Genomic DNA, 14,131 nt, shown 5'->3' with positions numbered 1-14,131 from the left:
TCAAGCCATTTCAGGATATGAATTTTAATATCTGATTTCTCCTGCGATTCTTCTGACCGGGACCTCCGGTCTCAGCCCGTACACCGTCTAGTATAACTGGTATTTTTAATTTCCAACTGTCTTGCCTCTCAAGAGCGTGCACTCCCTCTCTGCTTCCAGGCTTCTGGCTTGTTATTGGGCAAGTCTTCCAAAAAAGAAAAAAAAAAAGGGTTTATTTTTTCCCTCCATCGCTCTTCGAGGGCCTGCGGCTCGGGCTATTTTTGGGAAACCGCTTTGTCTTGGCAAGTCTCTGAAAGAAGGTGACCTTCCTTCTGGAAGGTGAATAAAATACCCTATAGAGAAAAGAGAGACATTCTACACCTTTTAAAACATTTGTTTTAGGCAAAATGATGGTTAAGAACCCTCCTTTTTTAGGACAAGCATAAATCAGGGGGATAAATAAAATGTTTAAACATTAAAATTGCATTAAAAAGTACAGTTTAAGGCCAGGAAGATGTACCATAAAATTGACCCGTTATCCCTACAGGAGAACATGCTTGTTTTGTTGTTATGGTTTATGTTTAGCAATTCTTATCTGAGCTTTGACCGATTATAGATGTGAGGTGTAATAAAGTTAACGCTGGGACAATATTTACATCCCAGCGTTATTTTTGAATATCATTGAAAAAGAAAATATACTGCTCAAAAAAATAAAGGGAACACTTGAACAACACAATGTAACTCCAAGTCAATCACACTTCTGTGAAATCATAGTGTCCACTCAGGAAGCAACACAGATTCATTTTGACTCGTTTTAAGGACATTACATCAAAGTTGGATCAGCCTGGAGTTTGTTTTCACACTTTAATTTTGAGTGTGATTCTTATCCAGACCTCCATGGGTTGATACAATTGATTTCCATTGATCATTTTTGTGTGATTTAGTTGTCAGGACATTCAACTTTGTAAAGAGCAAAGTATTTCATAAGAATATTTCATTCATTTAGATCTAGGATGTGTTTTTTAAGTGTTCCCTTTATTTTTTTGAGCAGTGTATAAACAGGCGTACCTGTGTGTTTGTCATCTGAGTGCTGCAGCGGGACGTGTTGGGCGAAGGGGGCGGGGCTTCCATCCTGATTAATTCAAATACGATCGAAAAACCTGAAGAGCCGTTCGGATAATACTTTAATTGTATTCTTAAACTCATGAGGGGTCAAGCACAGCGGGCAGATTTATGTTTACCTGTTTATTAATCACACTGTTTACGACCCCACACTCACCATTCCATTATACTACAAGGTCACAGGGGGTTTAACGCCTGAACACACACAGAAAAACAACAGAAGCACTGTGTGTGTGTGTGTGTGTGTGTGTGTGCATGTACAGAACAGAAGGTTTAATTCAAAATTTAAGCAGAATCAGTCTTCGCTGTCTGCGGGATCGAACCCTCGAACCCCCCCTCGCCGGCTCCAATTCAGAGACTCCCGAGCAAATGGTGCGGGAATGTTTGATCGGTGTGTCGCCATAGTAACAAGGCCCGGGTAGAACAACGGGGATGGGCATCGCAGTCTCGGTCGTGCTGTTGAACATTCACTTTTACATGTCACTGCAGTGGGTTTCAAGATACCGAAAAAAAAAAAAAAAAAAAACAATTTTGACATTTTTTAGAAATATCTTAAATAATCAAATAATGAATGAAGAAAATGGATTATTAATAAGACAAAAATAATGAAGTCATTCCTTGACCAAGCAAATCATTCTGAAAATGATCTCTGTTGGTTAAAAACACCGTGTAACACACAGGCCGCTGTTGAAAACACACTCCTTTCATTACCGCTTGTATTGTTTTCCTGAACGCCCTTTAAATGTATTTGTGCAGAGAAAAAGATAAATAAAATTAGCCCCCACCGTCCCTGTGCAGGCGTGGATGGCTTTGCAGAGCTGCAGGCGCCGTGGCAACGCTCACTATGTCAGTGGCTCAGGTCGGTATTAGAGACTTTACAGTGAGGAGTTCTGCCAACATCAGCATGCAAGAGATGAAGTGTGTGTGTGTGTGTGTGTGTGTGTGTGTGTGTCCTTGTTGTGGTTTTCGGTTGGATATCGGAGAAAACTGCTGAGAAAGAGGCTTCCCTTTCAGTGGATTCCTTCTTATTCGTGTTGCTACAGAGAACATTTACAAAACACAGCTTTCTCTGCCGTAATCCAGACGTCAGAGATGTTTAGGCGCAGGATGCTAAACTAGGAAATGAAAATAACAAACAAATTCTGAAGCGGCGTCACGGTAGCAGATAATGTCTGGTTTGATCAAGGGTTTAGGTTTAAATCAGACTCGATCTAGTCTGCGCTGTCGCTTCTTCCTGAGGCTCAGGACGAATGGCGAGGTGGAACGGCGGCGGCGGGGGGGGCAAAATAAAATACATGGACTAAAAGCTACTGAGGAACAACCATTGTTAATAAATTTTACATTTTGATGCAAATAGCATTTGCAAATATCTCAAGTATCAAGTAACCGATGTCGTAATAGACCAACATATTGCATCACATTACTTAATCTAATTTGAGATTAAACAGCATTTTCATGCAATATTTGGCTCATTCTGGGTGATTTATGAATATTTTCAGTAGCTTTTTTTAAAATCTATTTTAAAAGAAGCTAACTATTCATTTAATTTGAAAATTAATTAAAATTCATATTTTCTCTCTCTCGCTCTCTCTCTCTCTCTCTCTCCATATATATATATATTTAATTATATTTCTCTATATTTTCTCTTTTCTATATTTTCCCTCCTTCCTGCTATTATTTATTATTGTTATGTTTTACCTGAAACTCTGGCACAACAATTTTCTTCGGGATGAATAAGGTTGTTCTTATTCTTATTGTTATTCTTATTTAAATTAATATTTAATATTTGAATAAATATTTCACAAATAAAGACGACCACACAAATACATTTATAAATAAAAATAACTATTTCAGTTTGAAACCTTTACTAAAAATGAATCATTAATTGTTAAGATAGTTAATATTAGTGGTGATGACGAGTAACTGCTATGTGTTATAACACTTGTGTGAATCTATCATATCGTTCAGAAAAATGCATTATAGATAATCATTACTTGTTTAAGAGTAAAAACTGAGTTTCAAATTTATTGACAATGGTAACAATGGTGATGTTAGCAGTCGCAGCTTAAAATGCGAGGTCAGTGGAAGGGGAGGCAGAAGGGGTGTTTAGGGGGGGAAGGGTTTTGGGGGGTCCGAGTGCAGACTTTACCTGGAGGGTCAGCACTATGTTCTCTGGCTGGGGGGGAGGAGGGACCCAGATCAGGCCCGATGAAGAGTGCATGCAGAAGACGACAAAGGCAACGCAGTGTCAAAAAAAGAGGCAAAAAAATCGAAAATGAAAAACCAGCCACAAAACAGAGAACACGGATGAAATCGGACGGACGAGAAGTAAACTTAAAAGCAATAAAAGGATAAAACGGCAAACATGCAAAACCGAGACACACACACACACACACACACACACACACACACACACACACATACCGGCCAAAGAGAAAGAGAGTGAACTAGTCAGGCTCAGGGTTCAAGTCTGTTACCATCTATTTATCCATTTAAAAATGGATAAATATATCAGTGAATTCAATATGCACATTTACCTCTATTCAAAAGATTTACAGGAAGTTTTCTATAATAATGGCAGCATGAAGCTTCATATACAGGACCGTTTCAGAAGATTAGAATATTGTGATAAAGTTCTTTATCTTCTGTAAAGCAATGACAAAAACAAAAATGTCATATACTCTGGATTCATTACAAATCAACTGAAATATTGCAAGCCTTTTATTATTTTGATATTGCTGATTATGGCTTACATCTTAAGAAAACTCAAAAATCCTATCTCAAAATATTAGATATCATGAAAAAGTAACTTTTGTTTTTTTAATTGCATTACAGAAGATAAGGAACTTTATTACAATATTCAGATTTTCTGAGACAGCCCTGTAGTTCTTAATATCCTTCATAGACAAAAGTAAGTATTGGGTTTCTATCACGTATCTGTAACTTGACCAAGAATTAACAGAGTACTTTCTATGAGTGCTATATTGAACTTTTATAGCGTGTACTTTAATATCTGCAAATTAAACAAATATCTTCTCCCAGCGCGCTGCATTTTCTGTAAAACATCACGTCTCTGTAGCTCTGTGAGGGAAAACCTGCAAAAATAAACTAAATAAACTTTCATTAAGTGGACCATGAAGGCTATGCATGGTTCATCCAATGTCACACACACACACACACACACACATACACATACACACACATACTATTACCTTTTGATATTCTGTCTGGAGGGCTCCAAACTTGTCCTTCGCCAGTTTGGCAAGGAGCTCTGCAAGGGGAAGAGATTGCAGAGTGGAATGATATTTAAAATGTGATAATCAATAGTTCTGTGCAAGTTAATAATGCAATTTCTTATTACATATGAATAATGCAGGTATAATGACATTCTGAATTCTTTAGTAGCAGCATCGGTTTCACGCCGCAGTGTAATAGGGAGATGTTAAACTCATCGATGCAAAATCACCATCTCGCTAAATTCGAGCGAAATAGATTTTCCCGATTCCCTTGATATGAAACAACTTTCATTCGCTGGATATATGTAATAAGCATGTAATAAGCAGCTATCGCAACCCAGGTAAAAACTCCACGTAGCACAGTCTGAGCGAGCGGGATCAATTGAAACTTTCCCCTGCAGCGGAATACATCTCGGGCATCAGGGTTGTCGAGCTGAAGCGGCAAACTGACATCCTTGACAAGGAAATGTCATGAAATCCAGAGTTGCACTCTGACACCACAGTGGCCCTTCATCCCCCTTAGACCCGGCTAAGACTGACAGGCTGAGGATTCTGCTTTAATTTATTCCCGGACTGACTGACTGACTATATGTTTTTTTTGTTTTTTTTTCTCGAATCCTGTTGCCGTTTCTGCTGGAGCCCAGAAAAACTTCAGCTCAAAGTACTTTCCGGTAAAGTAAGTCAACTATTACTCTCTGGAAGTAAAAGTCTGCGTGTTATCTCTGAACTGAACCACCAAAAACTGCCTGAAGACGTAAAAGGAAGAAACAAACGGGGGTCAGAATTCACCGTGCACTAGCTAGGGTGATAAATCCAGGAAAAAAATAACCATTTCATCCATTCATTCTCCACTCGGGAGCATAAGAGCTGTCAAAATTTAGGCCAATAAATCCGAGAATAGAAAGATGAAAACAGATAGGGTGTAAAATAACAGTATTCTCTTCATGATGGCTAATTTATGACACCGATTTTGCTTTGTGAGATGTTATTGGACGCACTGATGTAGCTGGGGTTGCCAAACTATCAGCCGAGCCCCGACGGAAAGACCTTAAGGATGCCTTAGTATCGCGACCCTTTCGGCAATATATATCTCATTACCCGAATAATACGAAGAAATCCCATTTTGTGATGAAAGTTCATGGGATATTGCGTGTCCCTGCGACACCGCCGGGGGAAAATCCAGTACCCAGTTTTTCAAGGTGCTTTTTGGGAAAAAAAAAAAAAACAAAAAACAATTAAATTTGAAAAAGGCACCACAGATCAGACAGAGGAGAAAACAATTTCTCATCAAACACAATTTGTCACTGTTTCTTCAAATATAATCCACGGCGTAATGACGACAGAGACAGCAAGTCCTGCTCAGAAGCCATTCGCTTCCAAAAATAAGAAAACGACTCAAGGGTTTGTTCCATTTCCTGCGTTGCAGGCGTTTCCTCCTCCACGGGTAAAACAGCCAATCCTGCGGATGCCGATGGGGGCGCTTTGTTACATCTCTCGCATAACGCCGTCCTAACGACGGCGATCGGACGATCCAGGATGTTTAACACCAGGAAGCCTGAAGGCACATCTACTTTCGGGTGTCTGTACCGAAATTCGTTTTAAATCGTGATCAGACCAAGGTCTCTGCCAACAGACAGCACTGACTTGGCGCTACTAGGTTAGCTCCTCCACCTCGAGCATCTCCGGTCAGTGGCCATTGTGTGTTTTTGGGGGCCGGTGGTAAACCCATCTCTGGAGTTTTTGCAGAAAAATACCGTCTGGTATGAAGAGTCCAGCCAACTGAGCCCAGCTATTATCCTCCCTCGCGTTCCAGTGGTCTGCTTTTTACCAAATATGCCCTCGGCCTTGTGGTGACGCGTTAAAATTTCCCTTTGTTTACCTAACAAATGACCGTGTTGAGACAGCGATTTGGACCTTCGCATCCGAGATGCCCGTCTCTGTGGCGAACGCCGCCGAATATGCAATTTCAGCGAGCGTCGGAAATAAAACAAGTGAGCGGCTTGCAGTGGATGAGAGAATGAATGATTGTTTATGTCTTTATGTGGTGAAATTAATTGGCAACTCGTCCAGGGTGAACTCCGCCTCTCGCCCAGTCAATGAATGAACGAATAAACTATTTACCATTTTATTGCGCTTTTCCACGTCACAGTTTCAGCTTTGATCTACAGAAGTCCTGGGTGCTTCGCCTGATGGAAAATGCCAGAAGAACCCAGTTGAGATGAGCTCGAATTGTGTCGTGGAAAAGCGGCATTAGATTGTGTTAGCGCGCTAATGCGTTGTTTCTGCTACAACAAACACGAATCAATCTCGTGCTACAGAATCCAGGCAGATAATAAACAAACATTAACATTGATGTATCAGTCGGCCAATTCAACATGATCCAATCCAATGCACTTCCCCTACCAACATTGCTACAACATCACTACTTTTACACCTTGCTTTTTACACCTTTTTCCTACCTGAGGCTATCAGACTTTTTAATTCCTCTTCCCTCAGCCGCAGGATGTGTTCAAATCTTTGTAGTTAACAGTTAAGACAATTTATATTTCTTTGTATTTCTTATTCTTCCTCCTTCCTACTATTATCTATTGCTGTTATGTTGTTGCTTGAAACTCTGGCACAACAATTTCCTTAAGGATAAATAAAGTTGCTCTCATTCTCATTCTCATTATTTTGCTTGCTATTTATTTTTGTTTGCTATTTATTTTGTTTGCTATTTATTTTTGTTTGCTAATTTTTTTTCCAATTTATTTTAGTCACCCTATTTATATTATTGTTTAGTTCTAATTGTGTATTTTTCACCCTCATTCTTCCTTTATGTTTCCCATTGTCATCCTTGTTGTTGGATATAAATACTCATATTTATATTCATATTTATTTCCTTTTTTTTTCTGACATTTTAACTGTTACGCTGCTGTGACAAAGGAATTTCCATATGGAAATCAATTAAGTTCATCTTGTCTTATCTTATCGATTCAATCAAACCGTCTGGTAGATCATATGGACCAATCAGAAGCAGGGGATTTCAATTCAACGAGTCCCATTCAAAAGTTTAAAGAATTCATCCCGAGCATGTCGGATCCCGCCCTGCAAGGCTCCCAATCATGGACGAAATACACCTCAAATATTGCCGTTGCCAAGCACACAAAGCAAAAGAAATCAGCTCTGGTCACGACGAGCTTAACGTTTGACCGAACACGTCCGGAATTCACCTGAAATCTTGCTGCCACGGCAACCAAAGAGAGATCCTGCGCCGCTGTATCACGTAAATCCAAGCTAATTAGCAGCCGATTCGGCTAAGTAGCTGCAACACCGCTGTCTTCTGTATCGATATCTTTGTGCAACAATGCTTTGTGGCTTGCGGGGGGTTGAGGGTGAGAGCGGTGGAGGTCATCCCGTCCCTCATCCCGGGATGACAGGTGCTGACAGAGCGAGAGGGAAGAGCAAGGCGGCGGAGTTAGCGGAGGCTCCTCCGGGAGGAGTTGGAAAATGGGCCGATTGGCGCGTCCTTGCAGAGGATGGGTGGCGGCCGGAGGGTTAAAGGATGAGGTTGGAGGAAGAAGAAAGACAGGGGAGAGGAGACGTAGAGGAAACGGGAAAAGTAGAAAAGACTTATTTTCGGGATGGGACAACTCCTCGCATCCTGAAGCTCTGGCAGCTTCTGGGAGTCGATTGAAAACGGAGGGTTTAAAACAGATTAAATTAAGCGGAGGTTGAACAGAAGTCGTCAGGCAGGTTTGCTTGGAATAGTGGTGGTGGGAGGAATGCTCAGTTCCTTTACACCCCAACATCTATCTGTCTTCACTTCAACACACCGGACCAGCGGAGGGAGAAATTTGTTCTGCGGGATCCTGGATGAAACCGTTGCTCCAGCCGTAGGGGTGCCACTACTTGTTTTCAACGCATGAAACTACTCGATTTCCCTTTAGGCTCATTCATGCTACATATAAACAGATTCTTCTGTGCTCATTTCCCGCATCGTTTTGTACGTTTTGGCAGTGTTGCTGCCGATCTATACGTAAATACGATGCATTTAACGGCAGCGCTGACCTACTCTTTCTTATCATTTACATTATCGGCAGCTCTTCCACCATTGCCGTGTTTGTCTTGCCCAAAATGGAACCGTGAGCCTCGAAGTGAACTCTGAATTGCCTTCCAGTTGACGTAACCACTGTGGCGACATAAAGCATGCATGGGAAGTTTGTGGGCGGTGACATTTGATAATGTCATACCTGTTGACCGGTATCGCTGAATGTAGGTTGTGTTGTTAACTGGTCATCATGACATCTGCACATAGCAATATTTCACCGCGTGTCCATGTTGACGGTCCGTCCAAGTGAGACGGTTTACCTTCAGAAATGTTAACATCTTGCGAATCTGAACCCGAACAGGAATCCAACGACAGCGTCTTTTCCCTCTTGTTTTTCGCTAAGATGAGCCGGTGAGATCCTGGCAGCAGGACGTCAAAACAAATCGAATTTTAGTCGACATTCAGTCAGTCATTTGCATGTGTTTGTCGGGGGGGGGGGGGGGGGGGGGGTCTCCTTCACCTGGCCTTTTTCATACCAGCTTGAAAAGAAGAGGAAGAATCTGCCTGGGCTGCACTTTGCCCAAAATTGATTTTCTTTTCCTTTGTAGCGTGTAAACAAACAGCCTCCTCCAAAGAGGACTGACACCATCCATTAAGCTGCCTGCATTGATTTGACTCCGTCAATTCACATCTGTTGGAAAGCGAGGATCTTCCTCCTTCCTACTTCACCGTGGAAATACTTCCTAGCAAAACCTCGGTTTTAATGGTAGGGCGAGAACTTTGGGCACGAAACTAGGCAGGCGTTGACCGTCAGGCGTTACAAACACAATGTCATCTGATTGCTTTCGTACTTCATCTAATAATGGCAGTAAAATAAAAAGGAAAACTTTGGTACATGGCCAAGTGAGAGCACAAACCTCCCCCTTTCAACTAGATTAGGAGGCTGGATTACTTTTTTGAAAGACGTGTTTGAGTGATGCCTCCAGTTGGACTGTAGAAAATGCCTCACAGTTTAAACTGTACACTCAACGTTTCCCAATTGCGTTATCAACAGAAAATGTGAAAATGGGCCAAAATGTTGAGCTGGTGAGTCAAGAATTAGGGGGAAACACGGAAATTGAAATTACGGATTGAACTTAAACGCACCATTTACGACAAGGGCTTAAAGATAAAATCTGTTCTAAAAAAATTCTGTTCTACTGCCACCTTATACTTCTCTATCGCTATGTCTCAGAGAGATGGAGCATTTGCCCCTGTACTGTACATTAACTGCACATCCCTATATGTTGATACTTACAAACTTTTTCAGTGCAGGACTTGTATGCTCAGAGTATAGTATAGCCTAAAAGAGGAGGTAAAGCTCCTCTTTGTAGAACCATCCTCCAGTCTCCATCCAGGGGGGCAGACACCCTCCCTTTGTTTAAGAATAGGCTGAATATCTATTTTTGAGAAAGCTTAAATTTAGCGCCAGGCTAAGGCATAGCTATGCTGCCATAGGCTTACTCTGCTGAGGGACATCTCATGATGTACTTTTCCTATCCCGTCTGAAATCATGTCCCATTATCAGTGCATGATACTAACCTTGGGTCTTCTCCTGAGTACCCGGGCGCTCTCATTTTGCATGTTCCCAGGGGGCGTGGCTCGATCTGCTGCAGCGCTCCCGCCAGGTACCTACTATTATTTCATTTATGACTGTTAAAGGTCATGGTTCTAGCTAGAACCATGAAACTGATAGTACTCCAGTCATTATTAGAAAGAGATCATTGTGCCTGTGCCTCCCAACCCTCATACCTCCACGTCTCTATCACACTCTTGGTTTCTATTTCTGTCCCCCTCTCTCTCTCACACTCTCTCTTTCTACACCAACCAATCGAGACAGAAGGCCGCCCTGTAAAAAGGCAGTGTTTCCTTGCTGCTGACTCGCGGTGGAATATCTTATCAAGTGTCCAGACCTGTTCTACATGAAAAATGTCATCAGACAACTGTGTTGTGATTTGGCGCTTTATAAAAAAAAAAAAATAATCCAACTTTGCTTTCTTTGACTGAGTCACTATTGTTTTTGTTTTCAGTGACCCCTGGGTTAGTTGTTGCGGGACATAAACTGGCTGCGTTTCTGTTTACACCTCCTCATGGCACTTCCCGCGTCGCTCACCGAAGCGGGAGACGCCGCGATGACCGACCTTTGTAAACACAGTGTTAAGACTGGAACGGGGCCATCCATTCAAGAGTATCGTGTAACCCTACGGCCTCGCGATGCCAGCGACCTTGTTCCTGTTTGTGAATACGCCATCACACCCCCTACTCCCCTCTCAATACTTAAAATGTCACACAAAGCAGGTTCAGCTGACGAAAAAAAAAAAAAAAAAACCTGGCCGCCGGGCGTATTAGACCCCTCACTTCTCTGACGCCTTGCTCTGTTTGACTTTTCTCAGGACGCTGAATAGGCCTCTGTGTCACGCAGATATTTATATGCATTACCAGTGTGGTGTAACAGTAGCCAGAGGCTTTGGGACACCGCTAACAACACATCAACATGCGTAGGTTTTTCAGCTGGTGGCTAGTATGCTAGTTCACCTTTTGGGACAAAGCAGGTTATGCAAACCTTTTTAACTGGTTGAAACAGCACGACATGGTTTATGGGTAGAATAACCGGGATATTTTTACCCATCTATCTGCAGAAACAAGGACATGAGGTTTCATGGCTACAGACCGAAAGATGAGCTACGCTAGCTTTCGATATGCTTCATGGTTCGACAATGTGCTTATATCTCACTGGTTTACGAAACCAAAGTGTGGTTACCATCTAAACAAGTAATCCATTCTCTAACGTGCCGTGAATATTACAATGATCGTCCGTTTGCGTGTCGTGCTGATCGGCTCGGCCGCAAAGACACGAGGTCGAGTCGAACTCGCCGCTTGCTTTCTAAGAATGAAGTTGTCATGGTGACAGCAAAAAAAAAACAGGGAAAAGCCGCCGCTGCAAATATGCGGGTTTAATTCAACTCATGCAAAACAGCCATCTCCTGCCATTCGGTTTTCGAAAAAAGATTCCAGGCAGGTTATCTTTTTTCGAGCCGCTTAAAAGACAGGGGAATGGAGATATGAGGTTGATTTACTACATTTTGGGTCATTTCTGTGCACTTTCTATAAAGGTATTATTTACACCCGAGCCAGATCAGAAATGATCATATTGGCAGAGCAGCTGAGCTCCACGACGGCCACAAATAACTGACGGGAGATTTGGACACAAGTCCAAAATGCAGACAGGAAGTCCTGTGCGCCGCCTGCTAATGTCAGGATCCTGGCTTATCCTGGCTTATTTTAACTTCGCCCTCCCGCATTAGAAGCCCGAGCTAAACGTCTGAGGCCGAGAGGCTGGGAACGTATTAAAAAAAAAGAAAGGAAAGAAGCGGGAGGAAGTGGAAAGGAGGTGGGTGGTCGGAACGGGTGATTGGACGATGGACGGATTTTACATTTTAAGTGCGCGTTCATGATCGGCACAGCTTCCAGCGCGGGCCGGCCCGCCACACCGCTCAGGATTGTTTATGAAAAGTCAAATATCCGGGGAAAGAAATGAATCGATATAATTTCTCAGAGATGACGGGGATTTACATCCAACAAACGGGATTTAGCGTCGCTCGTATCGACGGAGAGGACAACTCGTATTGAGATGGAAGTCTCTTTCTCCGGAGACAATTTTCCCCCTTTGACTTCCAGGAACCGCAGACGGACAAAACTTTCCACCAGATGCCTGTCGAGGATTCTTTGACATGAGCTGCCCTTTCGGACACCTTCGGAGGACGGTTTCCCAGATGGCTGCTGGGTAACAAACCATCTGGACTTTCAGGTTGACTCGCCAGGTCCTCAGAGCCCCCTCCCGCACACACACACACACACACACACACACACACTAATGTGCGCTGACAGTGAGTCAGATTGGATCAAACGAGGTTCCGCCTGGCCAGTCCATCACGAGGCCGCCCACGGAGACAGGGAAGCATTCACTCACTCACGCTTAGAGGAAAATTAAAAGTCAGTGAACCTGGTCGGCAGCGCGGTGGTTCCCGCCTCACGGCAAGAAGGTCTCCGGTTCGATACCGACAAGGCTGCCTTTGTCTGTGGACCATCCATGTTAGGAATTCATCCCACAGACTAGAAACATGCAGAGGGTTCATTTAAATTGCACAAGTGAGTGAATTGATGTATGTCTGGAGTGATGTTTGAGTAAGTGAGTGGTTGTATGTCTCTATATGTGGTCTTGGGGTCGAATCCTGGGTGCAGGATAACGGATAGCGATCTGGTCACCAGCCTTGTGTGATGGGAGAGCGCTAACTGACCACCAGCACCAGTTCTCTGGGATGGCGGGGTCGGATTAGATGCCATAGTGACAGAACACCTAATTAAACTCCCAAGTCAAGCAGACAGATCTTTTCGAGACCTTCCACCGCGGGGAACCATAGCAACCTAGCAGCTTAAAGGGAACCCAGACATTAAACCCCTTGTGCTCGAAGGGGCTCGCTGGGTTCGAAGTCGTCGACGGCAGACTCGCAGCTCACCGCTTTAAACCACACGGATGCGAATACGGCCACACGTGGGCATCAGGGTGGGCGTCTGAGCGGCGGCGGCGACGACGGGAAATACAGGAATAAAAAGGAGTTCAAACGTCAGGACTCTATTTTGCGTGAAGCTCTTCGGTATCAGATGTTTGATCGATTGAATGACTGATCTGCAAGGACTTTCGTAGGGAATAAAAAAAAAAGGAAAAACAAAACACGGATATTGTGCACAAATGAGGCACAAAAAAAAGAGTAAACATAGAATCTGAAATCAGTTACCACTGTAATAAATAGATTATAAGAATATCAGATTTATGCATAATTTGCTGCTGAGAACAAGAATTTGTTAGTGTTCATGCACACTCAGATTAATAATTACATTACATCATGTCACATAGTATTTGGCATGTGTGTGTGTGTGTGTGTGTGTGTGTGTGAGAGAGAGAGAGAATATGGTTCGGTTAGGGTAAGAGATAGGGATGGTTAATGTCAGGGCAATGGACTGTCAGGAATGAAAGGCTGGTTCCCACGACAACAGAAACATCTACACTGTGTGTGTGTGTGTGTGTGTGTGTGTGTGTGTGTGTGTGTGTGTGTGTGGGCCTGCACGTGTCTTGAGGACCGACTGATTAAACTGCTCACATCCCATGAGTTCAGTGTAAAAAACACCTACTCACAAGGTACACACTGTTACCATAGAACCTGTAACTATGGCGACAGAATTCGACGTGCCGTACAAATCCAAAAGACGGGAAGACAAATGGCAGAAGAAGATAAGAGAATAATATTGTATTAAATGATATGTTATATCTAAAGACGGATCAGGGCCTATTGTTCCAGACGCTCTTGTTCTGTTTTTTGCCATCTTTTCTTTTCTTTTCTCCATGATTTGACCATCAAACGACACTTTCAAGAACAAAAGATGAAAAAAATATATACTTTTTTATCAATTTTCTCATAGAACAGTGATCTCATATTTGTTGAATGCGAGTGGCTCAAATTCTTCGAGATGACGGACGGATGTGAGTGATGAGCAACAAAGGGCCAAAACCAGGAATAACAATAATAATTCAAAGTCTGAATACGTGATCGGATATCAACTTCGAGAATTGATCTGTACGCCCCACTATGGCAGGGGTGGGCAATTATTTTGGCTGGCGGGCCACATTTCGTATTTAATTTTTATGCGCGGGACAACAAGGTATCAT

The 14,131-nt window shown here is 42.7% G+C and overlaps 1 protein-coding gene across 24 annotated transcripts in view; it reads right to left on the bottom strand.

The window, feature by feature from the left end:
* The window catches only part of prom1a (prominin 1a), an 88,828-nt gene that overhangs the window by 51,396 nt on the left and 23,301 nt on the right, over positions 1 to 14,131 (bottom strand). For all 24 annotated transcript variants that reach the window (XM_086158094.1, XM_086158096.1, XM_086158101.1 and 21 more), the window contains exons 2-3: positions 4,314 to 4,372; positions 3,251 to 3,277 (exon numbers count right to left, since the gene is read on the bottom strand). In XM_086158094.1, coding sequence (XP_086014220.1) covers positions 3,251 to 3,277; positions 4,314 to 4,372 — 86 coding nt within the window. The remainder of the gene's footprint in view (positions 1 to 3,250; positions 3,278 to 4,313; positions 4,373 to 14,131) is intronic.

Source organism: Fistularia commersonii, chromosome 13 (genome assembly GCF_037954325.1).
Source record: "Fistularia commersonii isolate RoL2024-O1a breed Wild chromosome 13, RoL_Fcom_v1.0, whole genome shotgun sequence".
Lineage (NCBI taxonomy): Eukaryota > Metazoa > Chordata > Actinopteri > Syngnathiformes > Fistulariidae > Fistularia > Fistularia commersonii.
This window is presented reverse-complemented; position numbering and strand designations above follow the sequence as displayed.